Source organism: Gobio gobio (assembly GCF_949357685.1).
Source record: "Gobio gobio genome assembly, chromosome: 1".
Lineage (NCBI taxonomy): Eukaryota > Metazoa > Chordata > Actinopteri > Cypriniformes > Gobionidae > Gobio > Gobio gobio.
In genome coordinates this window covers 36,185,359-36,211,588 of record NC_137097.1, presented here as the reverse complement: position 1 = coordinate 36,211,588, position 26,230 = coordinate 36,185,359, and the positions used below count along the sequence as shown (strand labels likewise).

Below are 26,230 nucleotides of genomic sequence, written 5' to 3'. Positions count from 1 at the left end.
TCTACCAGTGCAAATTAGCATCTGAGTTAAGGCATGTTTTTTTTATTATTAATTTTTTTTTTTATTGGGTTAAGGCATGCTTTGCCTTTTTCCCTCATGGCATATGACGTTTTTGTGGCCGTTCCCAGTAATGTATTCTATTGCTGCGTCCCAATTTGCCTAAAAAGTATGCCATCCGGATATCTTTGGAATACTCATTTCAACATACTATTTGGGACGTACTGAATCTATTTTTACTGGTTTTCCCTGTAACTCAAATTCTGTGTGAGATATGCTGTCGTTTTAACAAAATTTCCCAAAGTCCTTTAAATTTCTTTTTTCAATTTTTTTTTAAAAGGGGAAAATTAAATCTGTGCACTACATACTTGTGCTAAGCAAGTAATTTTTTTCCATTTATCTCCCTCCCCTCGACGCTTCCCACTCCAGTCCAGTGGGTGGCGGTAAGGCGCATACGTTTGTTTACCAACCACCATTAAACCTCAGAGGAAGAAGATTAGTTTTCAGAATGATCTCTGGTGTTTTGTCGATTTACTGGCTTAATACAAACTGTTATAATGTACTTTTAGTGTATAGAAAGATAAAATGTTTGCATTCGGTCAGTAAATGCCTGTAATATTCCCATCCTCATAGACGTGACCAAGTTTTGAAGCTTCAGGAATATCTGGAGGAGTATCAACTGACCTGAGATCTGCTGTGAAGATGGTGTTTGTTAAAGAGGAGAGTGAGCAGGACACCAGTGAACCAGAAACCTGGAGAATAAAACACGAGGAACAAGGAGGTTGGTGTCTATTCTTCATTCATTTTAATGACCGTTGTGGTAGCCTAACTTACATTTAAGTCTTAAATTATTTAATGTAAAACAAAGCGTTAATTGCCATTAAAAAGTATCAAATACACATTTCAAAGGTCTTAAAAATGCAACCGAACAGGCAGCAATACGAGTTTTTGGAATCGGAAAACAGTGTTGAACTCGGAGCCCGTGCGACTCATTCAGACTGTTTTTTTTTTTGTTTGTTTTTTTGTTTTCGACCACAAAACTGTACGGACGGGCACTCAGCAATATTATGTTGCTCTCTTATGAACTGCTTCTCCCCTCGCTCAGATATTGCGTGTGATATTGACAGGTTTCGATTTTGATCTTGATTCAGTATCAATTCATATTTATATAGCCTACTGTACATATAAGGGGGAAACCATTTGTTGAATGCACATTGCCCTTTTTAGATTTATTATTTTAAACTTTTCTTGGGTTAAATTCAGTATTTGCTTGCATTCATTAATATTCACTTGTGTATGCTTGTACGAGTATCATTAGAAAAAAATAGAATGCAAGTTATTAACTTTCTTAAATTTCACATTTAAAAAATCTAGTGTTTGATCATATCTAAATATTTATTCAAATGCAAAACCTAAAAATAAGTAAGCAGTTGTGACCTGCAAAACTCATGAACAGACTAGTGGATACATCTATATTTATTGAACATTAGTCTGGGGAGTCTGCTCTGTATTTTCTACTGCAAAAGAGGCATGATCAACGGGCATAGTTCAAATGACTCTGTACGCAATTGGATAGTCCTTCAACCAATTAGACTAACGATCCGGGTGACTTATTTTGCAGAGCGGTCGATAGTAAGGCAAACACATCCTTCTTTTGCAGGAATTGTTCCAGGGCAAGTTGCTGTTCCATTTTCAAAGAAAACTTGCCACATCCACTGGTTGCTGCACTTCAGTGGCCGCCATGTTGAATGTAAACAGAAAGCTGCTTGCTGTCGCTTCTCTATCATCATTGTGCTAAACCTGCCAATAGCGTGCCAGATGGATAAGCCAGTTTGTGGTCCCTGCAGATTTGTAACGGAAGCAGTATAGAAAAATGTACAAGTTTCCAGTCTGACCTGCAGGGTGAAATCAAATCGCTGGCAGATCAGGCTGGGTTTACCCAGTCTAGTAAACCATGGCATTACAAATGAAAATTATTATTTTTCCATTCACAAAATGACTCTAATTTGCCTCTTTGCATTAGAATTTACAACCCTTTTCCCTTTTAACCTTAAATACTACACTAATTGTAATATAAATAATACAAAAAATATTATTTTAAGTGGTCACTAATGGTCCATAATTATTGTACAAATAGTATTTAGTACCAAAAGATCTCCTCAAAAGATTTACTTGGGCAGAGTGAGAGCGTGAGACAGAGCGTGTGTCTCACACCAAATGCGTGAAAGTTGGCAAACCTGTCAAATGTATTGTAGAAATGACCCAGAATGGGGTTGTTACGTGTTTAAAAGATGGAAAAGGGGATGAGAATGCAACATTTACGTGAGATGTGAATGTTGAGGTGTGCGGGCGGATGAACAACCCACAAAACATAAATAATGCTTTTTAAATTAAACGAAAATAATGCTTTTTAAATTATCTATTATTAAAGGAAGTGTAGAAAATTAACACAAACCAACAATAAAGACACAAGAATATAAAGGAACCAAATGCAATGATAACAAGAGTCACCCAAATCAATGAAATAATCAAAATGAAAACCCCATAATTATTAACCCAACCTTTTAAGCTAACTGACAAAGATAAATGTTGAGACAAAACCGAGATCTTCAGCGTATTCTACGCTTTAAATAAACTATGCTGACTGCCAAAACAAAATACAATTAAGGGCGATCTCTCTCTCTCTAACTAACAAGGAAAAAACTCACTACATAAATAGTACAGAATAAACAAACTCAAAATAACAACGAACGTTAAACATGGTTCTCAACTTTACCGGGTCTCTAACACTGTGTTTGTCTCTGTACCTCGTTGTGTGACACTTTGATTTCAAAACACCTGTGCACACAATAACCTACAACTCTAGCGAAAACACTCATACTCTCAGACAGAACTGGTATAGTGATAGACTATCAAACAAACCCAAAGGAAAACAAACTCGGAAATATCAAAATGACCGTTAACAGTTAATCATGGTACTCTAGACTTAACTGGCCATTTCGGAAGCACAAGAAATGAGTGAGAGCTCGCACCAAACTGCTCACTGCCGATTCATAACAGCTGGGGCCTTTTAACATGCCGGCATTTCCTCGGATTGGTCGCTCATCACTTGTGATGCTTCACATGTCACTCATTAAGTTGCTCGTCACTGTTTGTGTATAGTGTGATGACGCTATAATTGACATGTTGGTCCGATGCTTTCGAGAATAACTAAGGAAACAGGAAAAAAGAAACAACAAACCCAAAAACAATACAAAACATACATGGAATTAGGGATGTAAACGGTTAATCGATTATCGATTAATTGTCGACAAGAATTTACTCAATAAAAATTAAATTAATTGTCGGTTGGTTGATTGAACATTGGCGAGAGACCCGATACAAACTTGAGGCGGCAAAAAAGAAACCAAACATGAGGCGGTAAAAATGGAGTGGAGTGTGGGAGCATTTCAAATTAATTAATGATGACAAAGACGCAACATTGTAAACTTTTGCGGTATTACGATAAAGTACAACAGCTCTACGAGTTCGCTAAGATACCACCTTCTTAACTTGCATGCAGCCGGGTTGCAGGGAGGAAGTCTGTCGCCTTCACAACCTACAATCGCTGCTGTGGTAGGAAGGCGAGTATGTGACCACAGAAAAGCGGAGGGCATTTCTCAGACAATTTGCGGCATGATCGAAAAAGATATGATGCCAGTTAGCACCACTGATAAGGGATTTCGGGAGTTAATACACTTCATAGAGCCAGGATATAATATCCCTTCTCGAGCGACCATAGCTACCCACTTGGAAGCACGCTACAAAAACAAGAAGGCTGAGCTAAAAACACAGTTAGCCGCGGCTAATGTGGCTCTGACGACGGATTGTTGGACGGCATTTGACTGTTCTAAGGGATGCCCTCTAATTTTACTGTCACCTTCCTCAGGGATGATTTAAGTTGTGTTCAGTTCTATATTTGAAATATTCAGGTCTAGTAATCTTACTGTTACCTTTCTCAGACCAAGGGGGATTATAAGTGCTGCTGCTAATGTTCAAGTTTTTCATATAAGTAATTTACCAGATTATTATATGTAGGCTTAATATAGTGTAGGCCAAGCCTACCCATATATATAGATTTTTATTTAAAATGTATTTTATGTTGCTTATTGTTTCACATGCAGCAGGTGAGCCAGTGCACAAATTTTTTTTAATGTATTTTAATTTTCTGTGCATAATTTATTTTGTTAAACTACAAAAATTCCATTATCTGTACCGTATCCCAACTGTTACAAAAAAACATCAATTGAGCAATATAACATGCATTTTTATTCAGTATATAAGCAATATTTAGCTTTTTATGTATGTTAAAGACACTATTGATAGCGTGAGAAATTTACATTCTCAGGAAAATAGCCGCTTATCAGTTAATCGTTAATTGATCTATAAGGTCAATCAACTATCAATTAATGAATTAATCTATAATTTGCATCCCTACATGGAATGTAACAGGGTGCTTGGATGATTTGTACAAAACCTAGTCACTGCATCACAGGTCAAACCCCTCTGAACGATTTATCTAAACCAGGGGTTTTCAAAGTCTAGATCCCTGTTTCCACCGTTATTACCCGGAACAATTTGTACCAGGAACTTTTTTCCCAGGAACTTTTTCTCCCCGAGACCTGCTACTGTCTGCGTTTCCACTGCGGTCTAAAGTACCGTGAAGACGGACAGCGACGGACAGCAATCATTTTTGCGCGACACTGTCTGCAACAATAACAAGTATGGAGGAGATGCAAGCAACGCTGCTTTTGCTGATTATGTATTGGTTTTCTAAAGAGGTAATTAACAAAACGGGGGAAAAGAGACGAGCACTGATACTAAAGCGTATTCTGAAAGCTCGTAAAGCTAGATTTAAAATAAGACCACGTATGTTATCAGCTATTACGAACATTGACCGTGAGATGGCTGAGACGAACGCGCGCCATCGGCAAGACTGGTAAGAAACTAATACATCAAAATAAACCAGAGTTGTGAATAATGTTATTATAGATAGCATCAACTTGTTTTTTGCCACCTTTATGTGTTTTAGACATGCGACTACTATCGAATGCGTCGTGTTTCGCCATTGGTTTGGGTACACAATAGAACAACGGAATGGTGGGACAGCGTGGTTCCAACTTTCACCGAAGCACAGTGCAGGGCTCAACATTAAAAAAAAAATCCCGCTGGCCCCTTGTATATTTTTATTGGCCCTGAAAGAAATATAAGGAAAACTTTTCCATTAAGCTGTATGTATTGTATACATTAGGATTAATCAATACAGCAAATGGAGTACATGAATTAAGAGCTAGAGAGAAAGAAAAGTTAGGACAACTACAATATTAGGGTTATCTCTCTCTCTCTCTATATATATATATATATATATATATATATATATATATGTGTATGTGTATATATATATATATGTATGTATATATATATATATATATGTATGTATATATATATATATATATATATATATATATATATATATATATACATACATACATACATACATACATACATACATACATACATACATACATACATACATACATACATACATACATACATACATACATACATACATACATACATATATATAAAGTGAGGCAAATAAGTATTTGAACACCCTGCTATTTTGCAAGTTATCCCACTTAGAAATCATGGAGGGGTCTGAAATTGTCATCGTAGGAGCATGTCCACTGTGAGAGACATAGTCAAAAAAAAAATCCAGAAATCACAATGTATGATTTTTTAACTATTTATTTGTATGATACAGCTGCAAATAAGTATTTGAACACCTGAGAAAATCAATGTTATTATTTGGTACAGTAGCCTTTGTTCGCAATTACAGAGGTCAAACGTTACCTGTAGTTTTTCACCAGGTTTGCACTGCAGGAGGGATTTTGGCCCACTCCTCCACACAGATCTTCTCTAGATCAGTCAGGTTTCTGGCCTGTCGCTGAGAAACACGGAGTTTGAGCTCCCTCCAAAGATTCTCTATTGGGTTTAGGCTGGAGACTGGCTAGGCCACGGCAGAACCTTGATATGCTTCTTACAGAGCCACTCCTTGGTTATCCTGGCTGTGTGCTTCGGGTCATTGTCATGTTGGAAGACCCAGCCTCGACCCATCTTCAATGCTCTAACTGAGGGAAGGAGGTTGTTCCCCAAAATCTCGCAATACATGGCTCCGGTCATCCTCTCCTTAATATAGTGCAGTCGCCCTGTCCCATGTGCAGAAAAACACCCCCAAAGCATGATGCTACCACCCCCATGCTTCACAGTAGGGATGGTGTTCTTGGGATGGTACTCATCATTCTTCTTCCTCCAAACACGTTTAGTTGAATTATGACCAAAAAGTTCTATTTTGGTCTCATCTGACCACATGATTTTCTCCCATGACTCCTCTGGATCATCCAAATGGTCATTGGCGAACTTAAGACGGGCCTGGACATGTGCTGGTTTAAGCAGGGGAACCTTCCGTGCCATGCATGATTTCAAACCATGACGTCTTAGTGTATTACCAACAGTAACCTTGGAAACGGTGGTCCCAGCTCTTTTCAGGTCATTGACCAGCTCCTCCCGTGTAGTTCTGGGCTGATTTCTCACCTTTCTTAGGATCATTGAGACCCCACGAGGTGAGATCTTGCATGGAGCCCCAGTCCGAGGGAGATTGACAGTCATGTTTAGCTTCTTACATTTTCTAATGATTGCTCCAACAGTGGACCTTTTTTCACCAAGCTGCTTGGCAATTTCCCCGTAGCCCTTTCCAGCCTTGTGGAGGTGTACAATTTTGTCTCTAGTGTCTTTGAACAGCTCTTTGGTCTTGGCCATGTTAGTAGTTGGATCTTACTGATTGTATGGGGTGGACAGGTGTCTTTATGCAGCTAACGACCTCAAACAGGTGCATCTAATTTAGGATAATAAATGGAGTGGAGGTGGACATTTTAAAGGCAGACTAACAGGTCTTTGAGGGTCAGAATTCTAGCTGATAGACAGGTGTTCATATACTGTATGCAATGTACATGCAGCTGTATCATACAAATAATTAGTTTTAAAAAAATCATACATTGTGATTTCTGGATTTTTTTTTTTTTAGATTATGTCTCTCACAGTGGACATGCACCTACGATGACAATTTCAGACCCCTCCATGATTTCTAAGTGGGAGAACTTGCAAAATAGCAGGGTGTTCAAATACTTATTTTCCTCACTGTATATATATATATATATATATATATATATATATATATATATATATATATAACAAAAGATAAACAATTACCAAAGATACACATTATATAGGAAAACATATATATATATATGTATATACATTATATAGGAAAACATATATATATATATATATATATATATATATATATATATATATATATATATATATATATATATATATATATATATATATATATATATATAATGTTTTCCTATATAATGTGTATCTTTGGTAATTGTTTATCTTTTGTTTATATATATATATAAATAAATAAATAAATAAATAAATAAATAAATAAAACAAAAGATAAACAATTAACAAAGATACACATTGTATAATATATTTTTGGCTTCATTTAGCCGTAGTCACGTGACATAGGTGTTTTGAATCACGCTTCGGATCGTTCGACTCGAAACATCTGCGCTTCGGATCGTGCAAAGCTTCGGAACTACAGTTTTGCGTCAGCCATCCCTGACGTGCACATGAAACCGAAAGTATAATTTACTCGTCTCTTCTCGGCCTGTTTCGGAGTGCGCACGCTGCCTTTGGAATGACACCCAAATTCACTCATGACACAAGTCAAGCACTCGCACTTTGGATCTATCATTTATGAGCAAAGTTACGGTGATATATTAGCTAGCTAGTTGAGTAACTTACCTTCGACATGCTACATCGGTGAGGTACTGAGAGCCAACGTCTTCGCCATTCTTCTTGAGAAGAAACTAAACAGTACATGCCCTCGTCGCTTTTATCCACCCAAGTGTACTGTTTTTTCCATGACACAAGGAAAGTTATCTTTCTCTTATCAGTCTCACAGTTCTTTGCCATTTTAATACGTAATAAAAAAAATTGAAGTAACATTGACACTCTTTGCGCCACTGGGTATGACGTTTGTTTTGCCTTTGCGGATGGCCAATCACTGGCCCGGCCATTCAACTAGCTCGACATACTCCTTTACTGGCCCCGGGCCATCGGGCCATTGCTTATGTCAAGCCCTGCACAGTGGATAAAGAATTTCCGGATGTCTAAGGATACTTTTCTGTACCTCTGTCGTTGCTTGCAACCTCAACTGGAGAGACATGACACAAACTACCGACATTTGTGCACCCATTCAAAAAAGAATTGCCATTGCACTGTGGAAACTTGCAACCAACTCAGAGTACAGAAGCTTCTCTCATTTATTTTGAGTTGGAATTGGAATTACTGTGTGTCACTGTGTACACGATTTCTGCTCATCTGTTGAGAAGGTACTCATGCAAGAAGTTATTCAGTTACCAAACACTGAAAAGCTGAAAGAAATGGCGACATATTTTGAGCGCAGATGGGGGTTGCCACAGTGTGTAGGTGCAATTGATGGGTCACACATCCCCATTCTTGGACCAGAGGAGTACCACACAGAGTACCGAAAGGGCTGGCATTGGATCATCCTGCAGGCTGTTGTGGATGGAAGGGGTCTCTTTTGGAATATTTTTGTTGGAGCGCCAGGGAGCCTGCATAATGCCAGAGTGCTGCATTTGTCAGGCTTGTGGGACCTAGTGGACAGGGGTTTGTTACTACCAGATGTAACACAGAACATTTGTGGACATGATGTGGGGTACTATGTCCTTGGTGATGCAGCCTATCCTTTGAAAAGCTGGTTGATGAAACCTTTCACTGACAACGGACGACTGACACCCCAACAACTTGTGTACAATCAGAAAACAAGCAGAGCCAGGGTGGTGGTTGAGAATGCTTTTGGCAGACTGAAGGGCAGATGGAGGGCATTGCTAAAACGAACTGACTGCAGTACACACAAGGTCAAGTCCCTGGTGATAGCATGTTGTGTTCTGCATAACCTCTGCGAAATGAATGGTGATGAGTTCAGAGAAGAATGGATTACGAGTACTTTAAACCAGCCTGACGGAGCTCTGTCATCCACTGTAGAAGCTGAGGGTCTCGACGCACGTACAGGTCTAATTAAGTTTTTGACTACAATGTAGTAAGCATCAGTGGCACAAGTTATAGAGATGAAAAGTTTGGTTTTTTTTAATGGGAAAAAGAACCTTTAGAGGCTGCAATGGACATTTTCTGTGCTGTATACACCTGTTGTACATTAAAGTGTACCATTTTATTTTAATAAAAAAAAGTTTACTGCTGCATCACGCTTTACATCATTCTGTTAACAGTCACCCCCCATTTGGGCAGAGAGAGCATAAATGATATGCTTTTAAAATGATTGCTGCTCATGTGTTCTTGTGACAACACACATAACCAAGGTATCAGACTCAGAATTGTAGACTGACTGTTTATATGATTGAAATGTTCAAATACATAAATATTACACATATTTGTATATAATGAAGCTAAAGCCAAGTTGTATCTTTTTGCATTGTTCTTTTTACATGGCTTTGTCATAAATATAAAACATCATAAGTGACTTATCAGATTGTTAAACACATTACCAACACTGCTTATTTTAACGTGAGCTTTCACCTGGTTTAACCATTTAACCATTTTAATACAAAATGGGATGAATGGGTTGATGGGCAATCCAGAAATCCGAATGTGTTATAATAGCTCAATTCCAAAACAAAAGATTTTCTATAAAAGGATAATGTTTCAGTCATTCATGACAGATGTGTGAAAAGTTCATTGAATGAAAACAATAGACTGAATTAAGCGGTTGAAAGATTTGTTTAGACTGCAAGTATTTTATAGATAAGATGCTTATCACAATAACATAATGATAGCATCTCTTAGCGTTCACTTAAAAATCACCTGACTAGTATTACAATATGCTTTATTAAATACATCATTTTAGAGATTTCTTCCTCAAATTTGAAATGAAGCATGACCACACTTATGGCTTCACTTTAGTTGTGGTTGTAAGTTATTATACGACATTCACATAATATTTTATACATTTAAAAATATATATTTTTTTGTTTTAATGTTTGAGCCTATATATCTCCATATTAATAACTGTCTGAGTATTTCTGAGTCTTTAATTGTAAACTCTTAAGCGTTGGCTTTCTAGATATATGTTTCTTATGTGTATATTCAGAAAGACTTGCGAGCAGCAGCCCTTTTATTTGCTTTTTACACTACGAATATAATTAGAATGTGGTAACAAGCAGTATGTGTCTTTTTACATGTTGTACTACATATTGTAGCATATACTTAACGATATACACTCACCTAAAGGATTATTAGGAACACCATACTAATACTGTGTTTGACCCCCTTTCGCCTTCAGAACTGCCTTAATTCTACGTGGCATTGATTCAACAAGGTGCTGAAAGCATTCTTTAGAAATGTTGGCCCATATTGATAGGATAGCATCTTGCAGTTGATGGAGATTTGTGGGATGCACATCCAGGGCACGAAGCTCCCGTTCCACCACATCCCAAAGATGCTCTATTGGGTTGAGATCTGGTGACTGTGGGGGCCATTTTAGTACAGTGAACTCATTGTCATGTTCAAGAAACCAATTTGAAATGATTCGAGCTTTGTGACATGGTGCATTTTCCTGCTGGAAATACAACCCACGCGTAGCTGCACAGACAGCCTTCTTCAGGGTACATATATTGGTCACACTGTTCTTGTCCACGCTGCAGGACGGCCCGGTTAGCATCCTCCATGTCCCTCAGTGCATCAAGAAAGTCACAGTCTCTTTTCCTTTTCCCTAAGTAGAACAATTGTAGAGAAACACATGGAAATTAAGGCCCTGTCCACACGAACACGGGTATTTTCAAAACCAAATCTTTTTCTACACGGTTTGGCTGTTCGTCCACACGCAAACGCAGTATCCGGTTACTGAAATCAGACTTTTTTGAAAACTCCGCCCAGGGTGAAGATTTTTAGAAACTCCGGAGATTTCGGCTTGTTAAGTCGAAGTGTGCGCCGTTCTCTCCTTTGTTTATGTTAACTAATGCATTAACTAATGCTAACTAATACAACCTTATTGTAAAGTGTTACCCTTTACTCAAAGTAGCAAGAATGACCTGCATTAATAGACACAGTTTTAGGTTATACTGCAGCCCACAGCTGATTTACAGTAGTATTTCACTAAGACAGTAATAACGTCAGTTAGCCAGATACTTGCACAATATGAAACACAATAAACACATTGTAGAGCACAGCGTCTTCTCGACATGATGCTATCCAGTATCCGCTGCAGTGTTCAAGGTCTCCCTGGTCTCTGCGCGGCATGCACGCGCAATAAGTGGACTGTCAATATGCTAATGTTTTGTCTTGATGTCACAACAAACTTTTTTGAAAAACGATTCTTTCAATTGACTCAGAGTCGACTCTTACTCTTACTGCAGGCGGAGTCCTCTCTGGACTCGTGACAGGAGGAGGCAAAGGCCTCTCTGGACTCTGGCCACAGGCTGCGGCCGGGGCTGGAGCCGTCTCTGGACTCTGGCCACAGGCTGGAGCCCTCACTGGATGCTGGTCAGGGGCTGGAGCCATCTCTGGACGCTGATATTCTAATTATATGACCTATATAAATACTAAAATATATATCGATATGATTCTTTACAAAGAGACATCACCAACTACTGGTCTGACCTGATAAATACAGTGTTTTTAATTGTTGTCACGGATCTGTGTGAACGGGGATCATTTTGACAAATATTGTCGTCGGTACTTGAAACTTTTCAAAAACGCTTTCCGTTTTTAATACATTGTCGTGTAAACATGCCCCAATTTCCTTTTTATTTTCCAAATGTTTTTAATAATTTTAAATGTTTTCATTTTAGGCCTGATCAAAGTGAAAGAGGAAAGACAAGATCTGAATGAAGTGGAGGAGAAACATCAGCATCAGAAAGCTCATGATATCAACGCTGGAGAAAAATCATTGAGTTGCTCCAAAACTGAAAACAGTTGCTCACAAAGCAGCATTCAAAATACAGAAGTCCAAAGACCTTTCACCTGCTCTCAGTGTGGAAATGCTTTTAAACATAAGAGAAGCCTTAAGAGTCACATGATGATTCATGATGGAATAAAGCCTTTCTCCTGCTCTCAGTGTGGAAACACTTTCACACGTAAAGGAAACCTGAAGAAGCACATGTTAGTTCATGCTGGGATAAAGCCTTTCTGCTGCTCTCACTGTGGAAAGAGTTTTAAGCATAAAGGACACTTTAATGATCATTTGGTCATTCACACTTCAGCAAAGCCTTTCACCTGCTCTCAGTGTGGAAAGACTTTCATGGGTAAAGGAAGCCTTAAGAATCACATGAGAATTCATACTGGAGTAAAGCCTTATATCTGCTCTCAGTGTGGAAAGAGTTTTACACAGAAAGGACAACTTGATGATCATTTGGTAACTCACACTGAAGAAAAGCCTTTCACCTGCTCTCAGTGTGGAAAGACTTTCACACGTAAAGAAAACCTTAAGACTCACTTGTTAATTCATACTGGGAAAAAGCCTTTCATCTGCTCTCACTGTGGAAAGAGTTTTAAACAGAAAGGACACCTTGATGGTCATGTGCTAATTCACAATTCAGAAAAGCCATTTGCCTGCCCTCAGTGTGAAAAAACTTTCAAACGTAAAGGAAGCCTTAAGAGTCACATGTTAATTCATACTGGAATAAAGTCTTTCGCCTGCTTTCACTGTGGAAAGAGTTTTATACAGAAAGCACACCTTAAGGGTCATTTGTTAATTCACACTTCAGAAAAGCCTTTCTCCTGCTCTCAGTGTGGAAACTCTTTCAGACATAAAGGAAGCCTTAAGAATCACATGTTAATTCATACTTAAGGCCTTTCACCTGCTCTCCGTGTGGAAAGACTGTCACATGGAAAGAAACCCATGAGAATCACATGTTAATTCATGCTGGAATAAAGCCTTTCTGCTGACCTCTGTGTGGAAAGAGTTTCACCTGTAGACAAGGTTTTAATAGTCACATGAGAATTCATACTGAAGTGATGCCTTACGCATGTCATCTGTGTGAAAAGAGTTTTAAATGGAAGACGAGTCTCAAAGCTCATCTACACTATTCTCACTCTGCAGGGAGGCAATTTAAAGGAGCAGCAAGCGATTTCTTGAAAGTTGATCGGACCGAGCAGCACAACACACTTTATAGCCAATTAGCAGTAAAGGGTGTGCCCATTATATATACTAAAATATGTTGCTAAAATATTTGTTGTTGGACAATAAATGTGCCATATGTGGAATTAAACCTACAAGTAAGTATATTTTTATGAAAATGACCATGATAAAGGGGTAATTAAATGTAACATTACTTTTTATTTTCACCTTTAGTTAAGTTTCAATGTTAGAATGTAATGTAATTTTATTTCCCTTTTTTCACATTATATATTGCATAGCCGACATTACATTCACTATATTTGTTTTCATAGCCTTCAATATCAACATTGTTTATAGGACATCATTGGGCAGGATGTGAAATAAATACAGATATTTTAACCAAATAGAAAAATATAGAAAATACAGAGAAATATTACTCTATATCGCCATTTAGCCAAAAAAAATACAGAGATGTAATTTTTTTGGACATATGGCCAAGCCCTATGTCGAGCTGCTGTCCTTCTGGGAATTGACAACAAACTCTTGTTTTGGGGGGTTTCAAAGTGGCGGAGTGAGTGACAGCACTTTTGCAGGCTCTGGTAAAAAGTACTTTTTTTAGTCCTTGAAATGTGATGAACAAGTGAAACAACCCCTCTAATAAAAATATATTTAATGTAGTGTCAAAATTAAGTGACAAAACTAAGCTATCACAAAATTCTGGGGTTTTATTCTTTGTTTTTTGGAATCATGTCCAACCACAACTACAAATTGGCTGCTCTCCACGAGGCATGTGACGATTTTGACACTGAGGAAGAAATGGAAGCGGAGCAACATTCATCCAAAGATGACAAAATTAACAAAGAACATGCACCAATTAAACCGATGAATCGAGAGAAACAGAGACACCAAAGTGAAATTGAGGACGCAATACTGGCACTGCAATTCTACATGCAGTACTGCAGTACAAGCTCTGACCAGAAAAATGGACGCGCAGACGGAACTTTTGAAAAGTTTCGACAGACGTATTGAAGCTATAACACAACCACAACTAAAGAAAACCGTGAAGAAATCTGCGTGCTTCAGAAAAAAAATAGGAGGCCTTCAGAGAGAAAACAGCCAATTAAAAGAAGCATATGCAGAGCAAACCCGATACAAAAGAAGGTGGAATCAGAGGAGGATTGGTCTCCCTGAAAATGATGGAGAGAGGACACCAGAGAAGTTGTCATCGGGATATTGACAAGAGTTGTTCCAATGTCCGTGGAGAGACTGCGAGACACTGTTCACAGGGTGGGAAGGAAAGGTACGCACTGATCGATAACCGGAGAGTGGACCCAAATTCAACCCTTGCTTTGCTATCATCTCAATGGCTGTCAGAAATCCAGCCTGCACTCACGTTTGACTGAGAAATGTTATTTGTTTGGTTGACATAAACGCTCCGATATGCAAGTATTAACAATACCAGCACTTTGTTTAATGCATCACCAAACATCAGCGGTTAAATAACCCGATGTTACGATAGGAGCATGGTTAATGATACGTTGATGACTCCAAATATTTTTGCACAACAGCATATGGCAGATACTGAATGTTTACTTTGTTTACCTGTTCAAAAGTTCTAAAAACTGGTCATCCTTTGATATATTTTTTTTAGTAGTCTACTAACAATAGCTTTATTGTTTAATAGCTGCCAAAATTAAGACAAATACAACAAAGTAGGCCAAGTTGATTTCATATATAAATAGATCTTTGATACAGTAGCTGTTCGGTTTGTAGTTTTCCATTTTTTCCTTCTACAGTGTTTAGAGGGTTAGTTGCACTTAACATGTTGATTTAGGACCAATTACTTATTCCTGAGTATCATTACACTCTTTTGTGCATTGTTTATAGGTTACTTATCACCTAAATGTCCTTTATTTCTTTAAATACTAGGGGGTTGAAAGATTTTTCTTTTCTATAAGGAGCAAAGGACTAGTTGTGTTTTAACCCACTCAGCTGAGGCGGACACAAAATTTTGGCTGATCATTGTGTAATATTTTTTACTCTTTCTCCGGGTGGAAGAGAGAATGACATAAACTCCATATGGAAATTTAACAATACCCTTTTGGAAGATACTGAATTTTGTAATTTAGTTAAACAACTGGTTAAAGAAATAAATTAATTGGAAATGTGTTTTCTGAGTAAATGGGAATAGTTCAAATTTAAAGTTAAACAGCTATTAAGACAAGTAAACAATCATTAATACTTAAAAAGATAAGACAAAGGTACATCGTTAGACGCATTAATACGCTGTGCTATAAAGATGATTTGACACTGGAAGAGCAGACTGAATTAAACAATTAACAGTCCCATTTTGATAATTTATATCTGGAAAAGAACAAGGGAGCATATATTCATTCAAGGGCTCATTGGATTGAAGAAGGGGAAAACTTTTTTTAGTCTGGAAAAACAAAGACAGACGAAGAATAAAAATCAGAAGTTAAATATCAATGATATTGTTGAAAATCAAGAAGAAGTCAACAAAAAAAAACAAAGCTTTTTATTGTAATTTGTATAAATCCCTTTTTTCTAAAGAAGATTGTTGTTTCTTCTTAAATAAGATTCAGGGGTTTAAAAAGACAATACAGTCAGTATATGGGCATGATCAGGAGACCATAATGGACATAAGCCAATGGGCAAATTTGGCCAGGATAACAAAGAATAGCAGTTTCCCAGGCCAGAACTTCGAAGTGCAAGAAGGCCGAACTGAGGGACATGGTTGCCAGGTCTGTACAACAAAATACGTCCAATTGCAAATCAAAAGTAGCGGAATCGTGGCCAAAACACACCCAAATATTGCTAAAGTAAAGACAATGCTGACTAAACAACCCACAGCAACAGTGTAAACTTCTGACTAGAATTGAGTATGGCCACGCCAGGCTAGATTCGAACGAGTGATGCTCCACAAATCTACTTCAATGTCGCTGCGCTGTCGTCATCGTCTAAAGCCCGCCCCAACGTTTCTGATTGGTGCCGCGATTTCTTGGGTTTAGAAATGGGCTTGAATGTGCTCTTTGCCAGACTACTTGCAGAGCAAATCTAAATTTGCCGGAAGTTGTCTGGGTTTTCCCAGGCTAGTCAGGTTAGAGACTGGGACCTTCGTCAGTGAGCAACATTCATTCATTAATATAAAACTTCATTTTGCAGTACAGCTGGTAAGCCAACAGTTTTTTATGTGCAATTTATTTTGTATTTTGGCTTATCATTTTGAGTGACAGATGTCGTATTTGATTTAGCCTATTTTTCATTGTGTTGGTATGATAAGACAAAATAAATAAAATTATTGCACAGCCAACATTTTACATTTGTTGTCAAAGTAGTTCATTATTATAAATAAAAAAAAAGTATTATTATGAAACATATTTAACCATTAGGGAACGTTCTGTGATTTTCACTGAAATATTTGACTGGAATAAATTAATCTCTCTTTTCTCTTCCTCTTCCAAGCTAGGCTATTGAAAGTTCCCACTCCAGTCCAGTCGGTGGCGGTAAGGTGCAAATACGTTTGTTTACCAACCACCATTAAACCTCAGAGGAAGAAGAATGTTTTTTTTTTTTCAGCATGATCTCAGCTCTCGTGTTACTATTCTTAACATACATGTGTACGATTCTTAATACAAACTGTTGTACTTGTATTAAAAAGAAAGATACACATTTTAAATCGGGTCAATAAGTGTCTGTAATATTCCTATCCTCATAGACGTGACTAAGTTTTGAAGCTTCAGGAATATCTGGAGGAGTATCAACTGAACTGAGAACTGCTGCTGTGAAGATGGAGTTTGTTAAAGAGGAGAGTGAGCAGGACACCAGTGAACCAGAAACCTGGAGAATAAAACACGAGGAACAAGGAGGTTGGTATATATTCTTCATAGTTAATTACTGTAACGTAGTGGTGCATTAAGTCTTAAATTCCTTAATGTAAAAACAAGGCGTTAATTAACATTAAAATGTCTGCAACTGAACAGGCAGTGATAACATTTAGATGTGATTTTCGCTCGTTGTTTTTTGGAATCTCAGAACTGTGTTGAACTCGGAGCGACATACAGATAGGCTGTTTTTACTAAGTTTAAAAAAAATATTTGAACATTTTGATAAACTTTGAGAGCCTGATTACAAAAACAAAAGGCATTAAAAACCATGTCCCAAACACTTCAACATGAATTAAGCCTATACAGTAGCCTAGTTTGAACCAGTGTTAGAATCTTTAACGTTTTAAATAAATTTTACACTCCTATGGCCAACTTACTTTATTTAAAAAATGGTAACACGTTACAATAAGGTTTAATTTTTAGCATTAGTTAACCAACAATGAATGAACAATACTTCTACAAGATTTAATAATCTTAGATCATGTTAATCTCATCATTTTCAGATCCAAAGTTGTGTCTGTTGACATTAGGTAATGCACTGTGAATGGACTGTTAATAAACACAAACATTTTATTACTAACATTAACAAAGGTTATTGCTCTGTTTGTTCATAATGCATTAACAAATGAGACCTTATTTGTAAAATGTTACCAAAAATGATATTGCCTTACAAAAAATAAAAATAAGATACCCAAATACTAATTCAAACAAGTCATTGGACAGCATTACTTTTTATTTGGCCGGGCTGTGTGTATATGTGTGTGTGCGTGTGTACAGGACTCAAGACTAACTTTTTTCACTAGGAGCACAGTGGCCCCCAACTGAAAATTTTAGGGGCACAACCAGAAATTTTAGGGGCGCACACCGTAAATCAACATGCTAACCAAATCTACTAATTTTCACTGTATTACTCATAGGGATGGGTATCGTTAAGGTTTTAATGGTATTACTACTCTAACCCATACTGCTTATCGATCCGGTACTTTAACAGTATTCTTATCGGTTGTTTTTATTATACTGTTTTTTTCTTTATGAAAAAAAAAAAAAAAAAACATAATTAAGAACATAATTAACGTAATTAACATAATGGCTTTATAATCTGAAAAGTAAAATATATATAGCAAAAGCAACAGCAATGTTTGAACAAAAATATAAAACATCTATTTGTAAATGGACCAGTGTGCAGGCATTCGGAAGGTCTGCTAACATTAAAGGGGTGGTTAACCACATTCTTTTGAAGGCTTGACTGTGTTTGTGGGGTGCACTGTAACATGTGTTCATGCTTCGTTTAAAAAAAAATTGCCTTATTTTTCATATATTTGACCTTTATTCTACACTGCTCTGTCCCTCCTTGTAAAACGGTCTGATGCTTTCCGGGTTGTATGAAGCCAGTCCCTCAAAAATACGCAGTGGGCTCTGATTGGTTAGCTGGCCCAGTGTGTTGTGATTCGCTAAACGCCTAGTGCACGTATGTCGGAAACGTCACGCCCCTTCCCTTCACCGGTAGACTGTGCTTTCTTTGGTCAGTGTTAGAAACAACGGCGTCAATAAAACCATACCAATCTGAGCCCGAATCAGACCCAGAACATTTGAGTGAAGATGATCGAGCAGAACCTGTTCAGTCCTCAAGAGTAAAGACTGCGGATCTATAATGATCGCTACTGAATGGCACTTTAACTTTTGTATTTTTAGAACGATTATAGCCAAATATCTGTCCCAAGAACTAACCCAAAACGAACACTAAGCACTGGCTTTAACTAGTAAGTTAGCCAAATCACACACAGAACCATGTTTAGCATGCCTGAAGATAAACAATACATAAAAGCTCTAATCAAAGAATCATTTACACTAATGCCAGGTTCGCTGTTGAGATTTAAACGTTAGTGTTTGTAACGTTAGGAGTTCGTCGGATAACGTTAAGTATGAATGAGCATTTAACAGACTGGTTTGCAGAACAGCGTTGTCATTTGTTTACTTCCTTGCTACAACATATTACAGGAAAACACATCGATGAAAAATAAATCAGACTTACAGGTTGTGGCCCGTGAACAGCTTCTGTTTGTAAATCCAGCTTTCAGGACAAGCCGTTGTGCATATCCTGTATTGAACTCGCGAAGTTTGTGTTGTCCTCCGTGAAATGTGCAGCGCGCGCGTCGTGCATCCACGCACCGGCAGTGTTTGTCTCACGCAGCTGACGTTGTGCAAATCTGGCATTGAAATCGCGAAGACGGTGGATGTTTAGATGTTTTCCTCTGTTGTGCTGCAGAGAGCCCTGCGCGCGCCTGATTCCCCGCTGACTCAAACACACGTGCATATAACATGCTGTATGTTAAACGCTCTGCAACGAACCCCCGTCCCACAAGGAAGGCTGAACAGAGCAAGTACCCCAGACCTGCAATCCGGATGAAAATAACAGCGTTTCCTTGGCATCGCGGCAACAACACTCCAGCCTAACTAACTTATACCACAACAGCGCCGCGATACAAAATGGCCTCACCCCCCCTTAGTTAATATTCTCGGAGGAGGGGTTTATGTAAATATTGGGCCTGCTGATGTCAGCAAAACCTGGAAGAATGTGTGTAGTCGCCTACTGGCCGTTTGCTGTAGTCCTTAGAAACTGATTTCTTTAAAAGCAAATATCTCCCTTTGCTTTAAACTTTGAACGTTGTGACTTTGCAGATGTTGTTTATGCTCAAGCAGCAACATTACACGTTAGCTAAAGTTAGAATAGTGAAATCGTGGTTTACCACCCCTTTAAAATTACTTAGAAAGAACAAACCTACAAATAAATCTAATTGAGTAATGAAATGTAAAATAACACTGCATAGTTTTCACTGTATAAATTGATAGATTAGATAGATTAAGCTAAAGTTATTAATTCAAGAGATGTGAATATTTTCTCTTTGCCTTTTGTTTGATTCGAATTAATGGCTCAATCGTCAGCAGGTTTATTAGACGCTGCCCCTTTAAGACCGAATGCAGAACTAATAATATAATAATCTCCTATTTCTCTAAACTATTTACGCCCATTTAAGATATAAACTGTTAAAGTAACTACTCTCCAATTGACATTTTGACACAGACTATTTGTTTATTTGATGGTTTAGACGCACACACAAAGTCTAAAGTGCAAGTCTGTCTATTTCGCAGCACACGCATAAGCCGACTTGAAGTTGCAAACAGCGTCTCTTGCATGGATTATTGTGCATTTAATAGCTCTTTATTATCAAACACATCCCGCAGTTTGGCAACAGTAGAGACTGCAGTTTACAACAATCACTGATTCTGACGTTAAGTTTAGGTTTAGGGAGAAATGACAGCGCAAGGCTGTGAAGGTTAGGATGTCGCGCTCGACGAACACGGCTATAGGAATAATGAGGTTTTACCTCATATCTTCTTTTTATAATTATTGGAAGCCGAAATCGAAAATAAAATTATTTAATATCACAGCACATCCTTAAAGTTTAAGCAGACTAAACTGTTGTGTAGTAGTTCTCTTGGCCATCGTCACTCATTAAGCTGACTGACGTGTTGAAGTGGCACAGCAGCTCTATCTGAAGTGGTGTTTAGACTGTTTAAGATGACGGGACGCGCGCAGCTCATGGGTAAATAATGTTGTATGAATGTTTTAAATATAAGTTTTTGAATTTAGAAATGGGTTATGTCTTTTAAATAAAAAGTTAATGCAAAGTATAAATATGAAAATAAAACCGCCAGTAGGTGGCGTGTCAAGTTTGTGTGAGTCATTCATTCAATCATTCAAACGCAGATTCATTCGAATCGGACCGCTTAGAGATGCGCAACAGGTCTGGTGTAGGTTTGATTTTCACGAAATAAACAGTTTTGTGGCAAAAACGTTGTTACTTAACATCAGCTTGTCTATTGGACTTCTGTACAAGGTCAGTATAACATTTGCAATCATGCCAACTCGGAGCAATAGCAGTCAGTAACTTTTGGCGTTGCAGCCGGATCTACTTCTCTCTGTTTATGTCTATGGCGAGTCACACAGGGACTGTGCTCCTCAGCAGTGCTGCGACCCAAACTGGCATAAAATAGTCAGAATATAAACACTTATTATATGTGTACCGTAGTGATTCAGGGTAAGATAAAAACACGGTTCAGTGTTTCCCACAGATTAGAAACCAATTTGTGGTGGTGGGCGGGCGGCGGGGATTAGGGTGGGGTATTTGGGGTTGGTGATTGGCACAAATTTCGATTTATTTCGATCTTGATTCAGTATCAATTTATATGTATATAGCCTACTGTACATATAAGGAAAAATAAGTTTGCCTTTTTAGCACTATTTCAAACTATTTTAAATGATATTTGCTCACATTCATTAATATTCACTTGTGTGTGCTTGTGTAAGTATCATTAAAAATGTTTGGATGCAAGTTATTCATGTTTTCAAATTTCACATTTAAAGAAATCTAGTGTTTGATCATGTCTAAATCTATTCAAATGCAAAACCTAAAAATAAGTAAGCAGTTATGATCTGCAATACTTTTTTTGAGCAACTAGACTAGATACATGTATATTGATTAAAGAGCCATACAGACACCTATAGTGGGAAAACCATGGCACTCCATTTTAACATTAATTACTACACTAATTGTAATATAAATAAGAAAACATATATTAGAAGTATTTATTTTTATTTAATTCATTAAATGGTCATTAATGGACCATAATTATTGCACAAATAATAGGCCTATTTAGTACCAAAAGATCTCCTCAAAATATTCAATAAATATTATTAAACTAAAATGTAGAAAATTTATTTAATTGAAAAATAGTTAAGGTGTAGGGTCACATTTGACCACCAATGAGTACAAGTGTAACCAATAAGTGAGGAATACCTGAGGGCTAAATACAAGAAAAACATTAACATTAATGTTAAGATGTTGCATCTCCATCACTCTCCATAATAAAATGATAATGTAAATGTGGTTGAGGTAATAAGCAATGCACACTATGCTGTACTGTTTACCAAAACTTGCTGCAAATACTTGAATAGTGAAACTGTCGTCTATCCATTCAATTGTATAGACCCAGAGCTCCGTGAACCACGTGACCGTGCGCGCCGCCGAGATGAGAGCATGTCGCCTCTGGCCTTAACTGTTATGCCACATTAGCGCCAAAACGCTATTTATCGTTTGAATTCCGTATTAAAACTTTTAAAAAAATGTAAAAGCTTAGAATTTGCTTCATAACAAAAACAGGTTTGGCGTTTGAGGTTTGAGAGCGAGAGACGCGCGTGACAGAGAGACGGAGGGAGAGCAGGGAAAGAAAGTGTAGCTGAACGAATATGCTGTGTGTTTTAAATAGGAAAAAAAAAGAATAACGACACGCAATATGTGGCGGCCGGTGTTGATTCTGTGGCGCACCGCCACGAATTAGTCTATGTGTGGGAAACACTGCGGTTTGGAAAATGGATTCATGATGTACTCTCATTTTTTAAACATGAGAAAAGTCGTGGACTGAAGCTGATAGCCTAAAGATTAAATCAAGAACTCATACAGGGACTTTTTAAAATGATTTAGTAATTAATTTTTGGTGGCATTTTTGCCCCAAGCCCCCGTTAATTTCCGACCTTGTTTATGATAATCCAAATGTGGTATTTCTAGTTAATTTGGATTTGGCTGCAAATAAACATCAGCGCGAGGCGGTCTGGTAAGTGTGCATGGCCGCGTCACACCCGTTTCACCTAGTTAACAATCTGTGAAGTGTAGTCCGTTGCACACGTTTTTTGCACATGCTCTGCTGACAGAAGGCATGAAGGGCAGTCGATCGCAGAACGAAATGCAACTGTTGCTCAGTCAGTGTTAATGCACTTTGGCAGTTGTAGTTTTTATTCCGATTGTATTATAGGCTACATTTATTCATGAGAATCGATCGGGTCACTCGCACCGGTGCGCCTAAATATTTTTTCACAGTCGCACGCAGTAATTTTCAGGTGCAAATGCGCCCAAAATGGTCGCTATGTAGAGCCCTGCATAATGACAAAGTGAATGAAGTTTGTTTGTAATCTTTGCAAATGTATTAAAAATAAAAACGGGGGGAAAAAATCACATGTACATAAGTATTCACAGCCTTTGCTCAATACTTTGTTGAAGCACCTTTGGCACCAATTACAGCCTCAAGTCTTTTTGAGTATGAAGTTTGGCACACTTATTTTTGGGCAGTTTATCCCATTCTTCTTTGCAGGACCTCTCAAGCTCCATCGGGTTGGATGGGGAGCGTCGGTTCACAGCCATTTTCAGATTTCTCCAGAGATGTTCAATCAGGTTCAAGTCTAAGCTCTAGCTGGGCCACTCAAGGACATTCACAGAGCTGTCCTGTAGCCACTCCTTTGTTATCTTGGCTGTGTGCTTAGGGTCGTTTTCCTGTTGGAAGATGAACCTTCGCTCCAGTCTGAGGTCCAGAGCTCTCTGAACCAGGTTTTCATCAAGGATGTCTCTGTACATTGCTGCATTCATCTTTTCCTGAATCCTGGCTAGTCTCCCAGTTCCTGCTGCTGAAAAACATCCCCACAGCATGATGTCGCCACCACCATGCTTCACTGTAGGGATGGTATTGGCCAGGTGATGAGCGGTGCCTGGTGTCCTCCAGACATGACACTTGCCATTCAGGTCAAAGAGTTCAATCTTTGTTTCATCATACCAGAGAATTTTGTTTCTCATGGTCTGAGAGTCCTTCAGGTGCCTTTTGGCAAACTTATATTTCAGCTAAAGGAATGTTTTAGCGCTGAATATTAATTGTCTCCCTCTCTACTGCGTTCTGTCTGTTTGCCCGCCGCCCGGTGCTCGTTCATTGAAGTTTGAAGCTTAATGCAGACTGTAAGGACGCGCTTTCATGCAAAATGGAAATACTTGCGAGAAGTATTTATAACATTTACAGATAAGGATATAACCACTGTTCTCTATATAGATCAGTGGATATAACCTGTAAAATGAACGTTTTTCACTGAGGACGCACACAATCTGTCAAAGCGCAGGACAGGGTATGCTAAATACTATTGCATTAGCTTGAAGCTTAATTTAAAGAATTGTCATGCTTTGGGCGCTTGGATCACATACCTTTCCCGCAGCAGCTCACTCTGTTTCCACTCCACTATTTTTAGATGCATTTTGTCCATAGAAATGCGGTATTCAGTGCTGTAATTTACTAATAGGGATGCAACGATTATCGATTGTGCTGGTACAATTATAGTCTGAGGAATAATCACGGTTTCACGATTATTATGCATTCATTCATTTAACAAAACTACTAATGAATAAAACCACATGAACACTCGTTAGATTTTAAAGTGTTATTTATTGCTGCCTTTTGAAACAGAAAGAGCACAGTAGCCAAAAAAAATTCAGCACAAAATAATAATCAAAATCTACATTCTTTTTGGACCTGGGGTAGAGAACTTGGAAACAATGGTGTAAAAAAATATATATCTTGCTGGCTTTTGACTTGGACAGGATAGCTGCCTTTTGAAACAGAAATAAAACAGTACAGTGAAAATAAATAAAAAGAAACAAGGTGCACATATCTGCAATTAAATACGAGCTAGCTATGCATATCCTTTTGGAACAAAACAAGGAATCAATGGCTGCTGGACATCAGGGCCTTTTTACAAAATGCACATTTATTTCCAGTCCTTTTAGTTAGGGATGCACGATATATCGGCAACATATCGTTATCGGCCGATAAATGATTATTTTTGATGTTATCGGTCCAATAAGAAAATTTGACCGATATAGTCAAGCCGATAGATAATGTATTATTTCCTTCAGCTGAGACGGACGCGCTGTCCACCATGATGGGTTTGAATTGCTCTAAATATGTTTGGAATCACTTCGAAAAGGAAAATACAGTTATGTGCAACATGTGCAGCGCAAGTCTTCTATAATCTACATAAAATGATAATGAGAATAGAATAGGCTGTAAAAGAGCGTTGTGAAGCGCGTTTGTTGAGGGAAGAGCGCGCCCACGGAGTTACACCTTCATGACGAGCACAGTCAAGTTCGCTTGTGCATTCACAGCCTTTTGTGCCATTGTAAGTTGTAATATTATATTTATTATTATTCTGTGTATGTAATATCATATAGGATGCGTTTGGTTGAGTTAATAAACGATGCAGTAAAGCACTTCATTGTACCGGTCTTTAGCTTCAGCGCGCGCCCACGGAGTTACACCTTCATGATGAGCACAGTCAAGTTTGCTTGTGCATTCACAGCCTTTTGTGCCATTGTAAGTTGTAATATTATATTTATTATTTTGTGTATATAATCCCATATAGGATGCGTTTGGTTGAGTTAATTAACGATGCAGTAAAGCACTTCATTGTACCGGCGCGCGCATTTCAAACAGAAATGCACAGCATTAATAACTACTGGGACTGTCCTATACATAACACTGCAATGAGAATATTTCTGTTATAAAACGTAGTGAATTCTCTGGGTTTAGTTGTTTTTCAGCGCGCTGTTGTGGGAAGCGTCAACAACGCATTCTGACCAGCACAGTCAAGTTCGCTTGTGCATTCGCGTCATTTTAAGCATATGTAAGTCGTAATATTACGTTTTTGTAGTATAAACATCTGATTAAAGTCATATAGGATGTGTTTCGTTAAGTCAATAACCCGCAGTGCTTCACTGTACCGGTGATCATCTTAAGTTTCAGCACGCTCTCAAACAGGGGAAGAGCATCCACAGGAGTTATAACCTTTCACCTATGCGTGATTTTGTGCTAATATTAGTTGTAGTATTATATTTATTTGGTATAAATATCTGATTGTTCTCATATATGATGCGTTTAGTTGTTAATTAAACTTCTAAGCGCTTCAGTTTATGGTTGTTCGTTCATTCTCTCCAGCTTCAGCGCGCTCTCAAACAGCAACATTATTCCTAATAGACTAGACTATTACAGATGTTTACTATTACTGTAATATTAAACATATTTTTTTTTTCAAAAACACAGAAGCATTATTTTTTATAATTAGCACTTTTATTGTTCTCGTATCATTTCCATCAACAATATGGTTTGATTAAAACCATTTCTTTATCGTCTG

General features: G+C 37.9%; 2 protein-coding genes across 3 annotated transcripts in view; both read left to right on the top strand.

The window, feature by feature from the left end:
• Positions 1-458: 458 nt before the first annotated feature.
• On the top strand, positions 459-15,779 carry LOC307126990 (uncharacterized protein). Its single transcript, XM_079817909.1, has 2 exons — positions 459-778; positions 11,997-15,779. The coding sequence occupies exons 1-2, from the start codon at positions 700-702 to the stop codon at positions 12,992-12,994; spliced, it is 1,077 nt and encodes a 358-aa protein (XP_079674035.1). The 5' UTR covers positions 459-699; the 3' UTR covers positions 12,995-15,779.
• Positions 15,747-26,230, top strand: part of LOC307126969 (uncharacterized protein) — a 25,856-nt gene continuing 15,372 nt past the window's right edge. The window contains exons 1-2 of one of the 2 annotated variants that reach the window (XM_079817867.1): positions 16,832-16,902; positions 17,001-17,151. In XM_079817867.1, coding sequence (XP_079673993.1) covers positions 17,073-17,151 — 79 coding nt within the window. In that variant the 5' untranslated portion in view covers positions 16,832-16,902; positions 17,001-17,072. Of the gene's footprint in view, positions 17,152-26,230 lie in introns of both variants that reach the window. The other variant, XM_079817866.1, reaches the window with a different exon arrangement.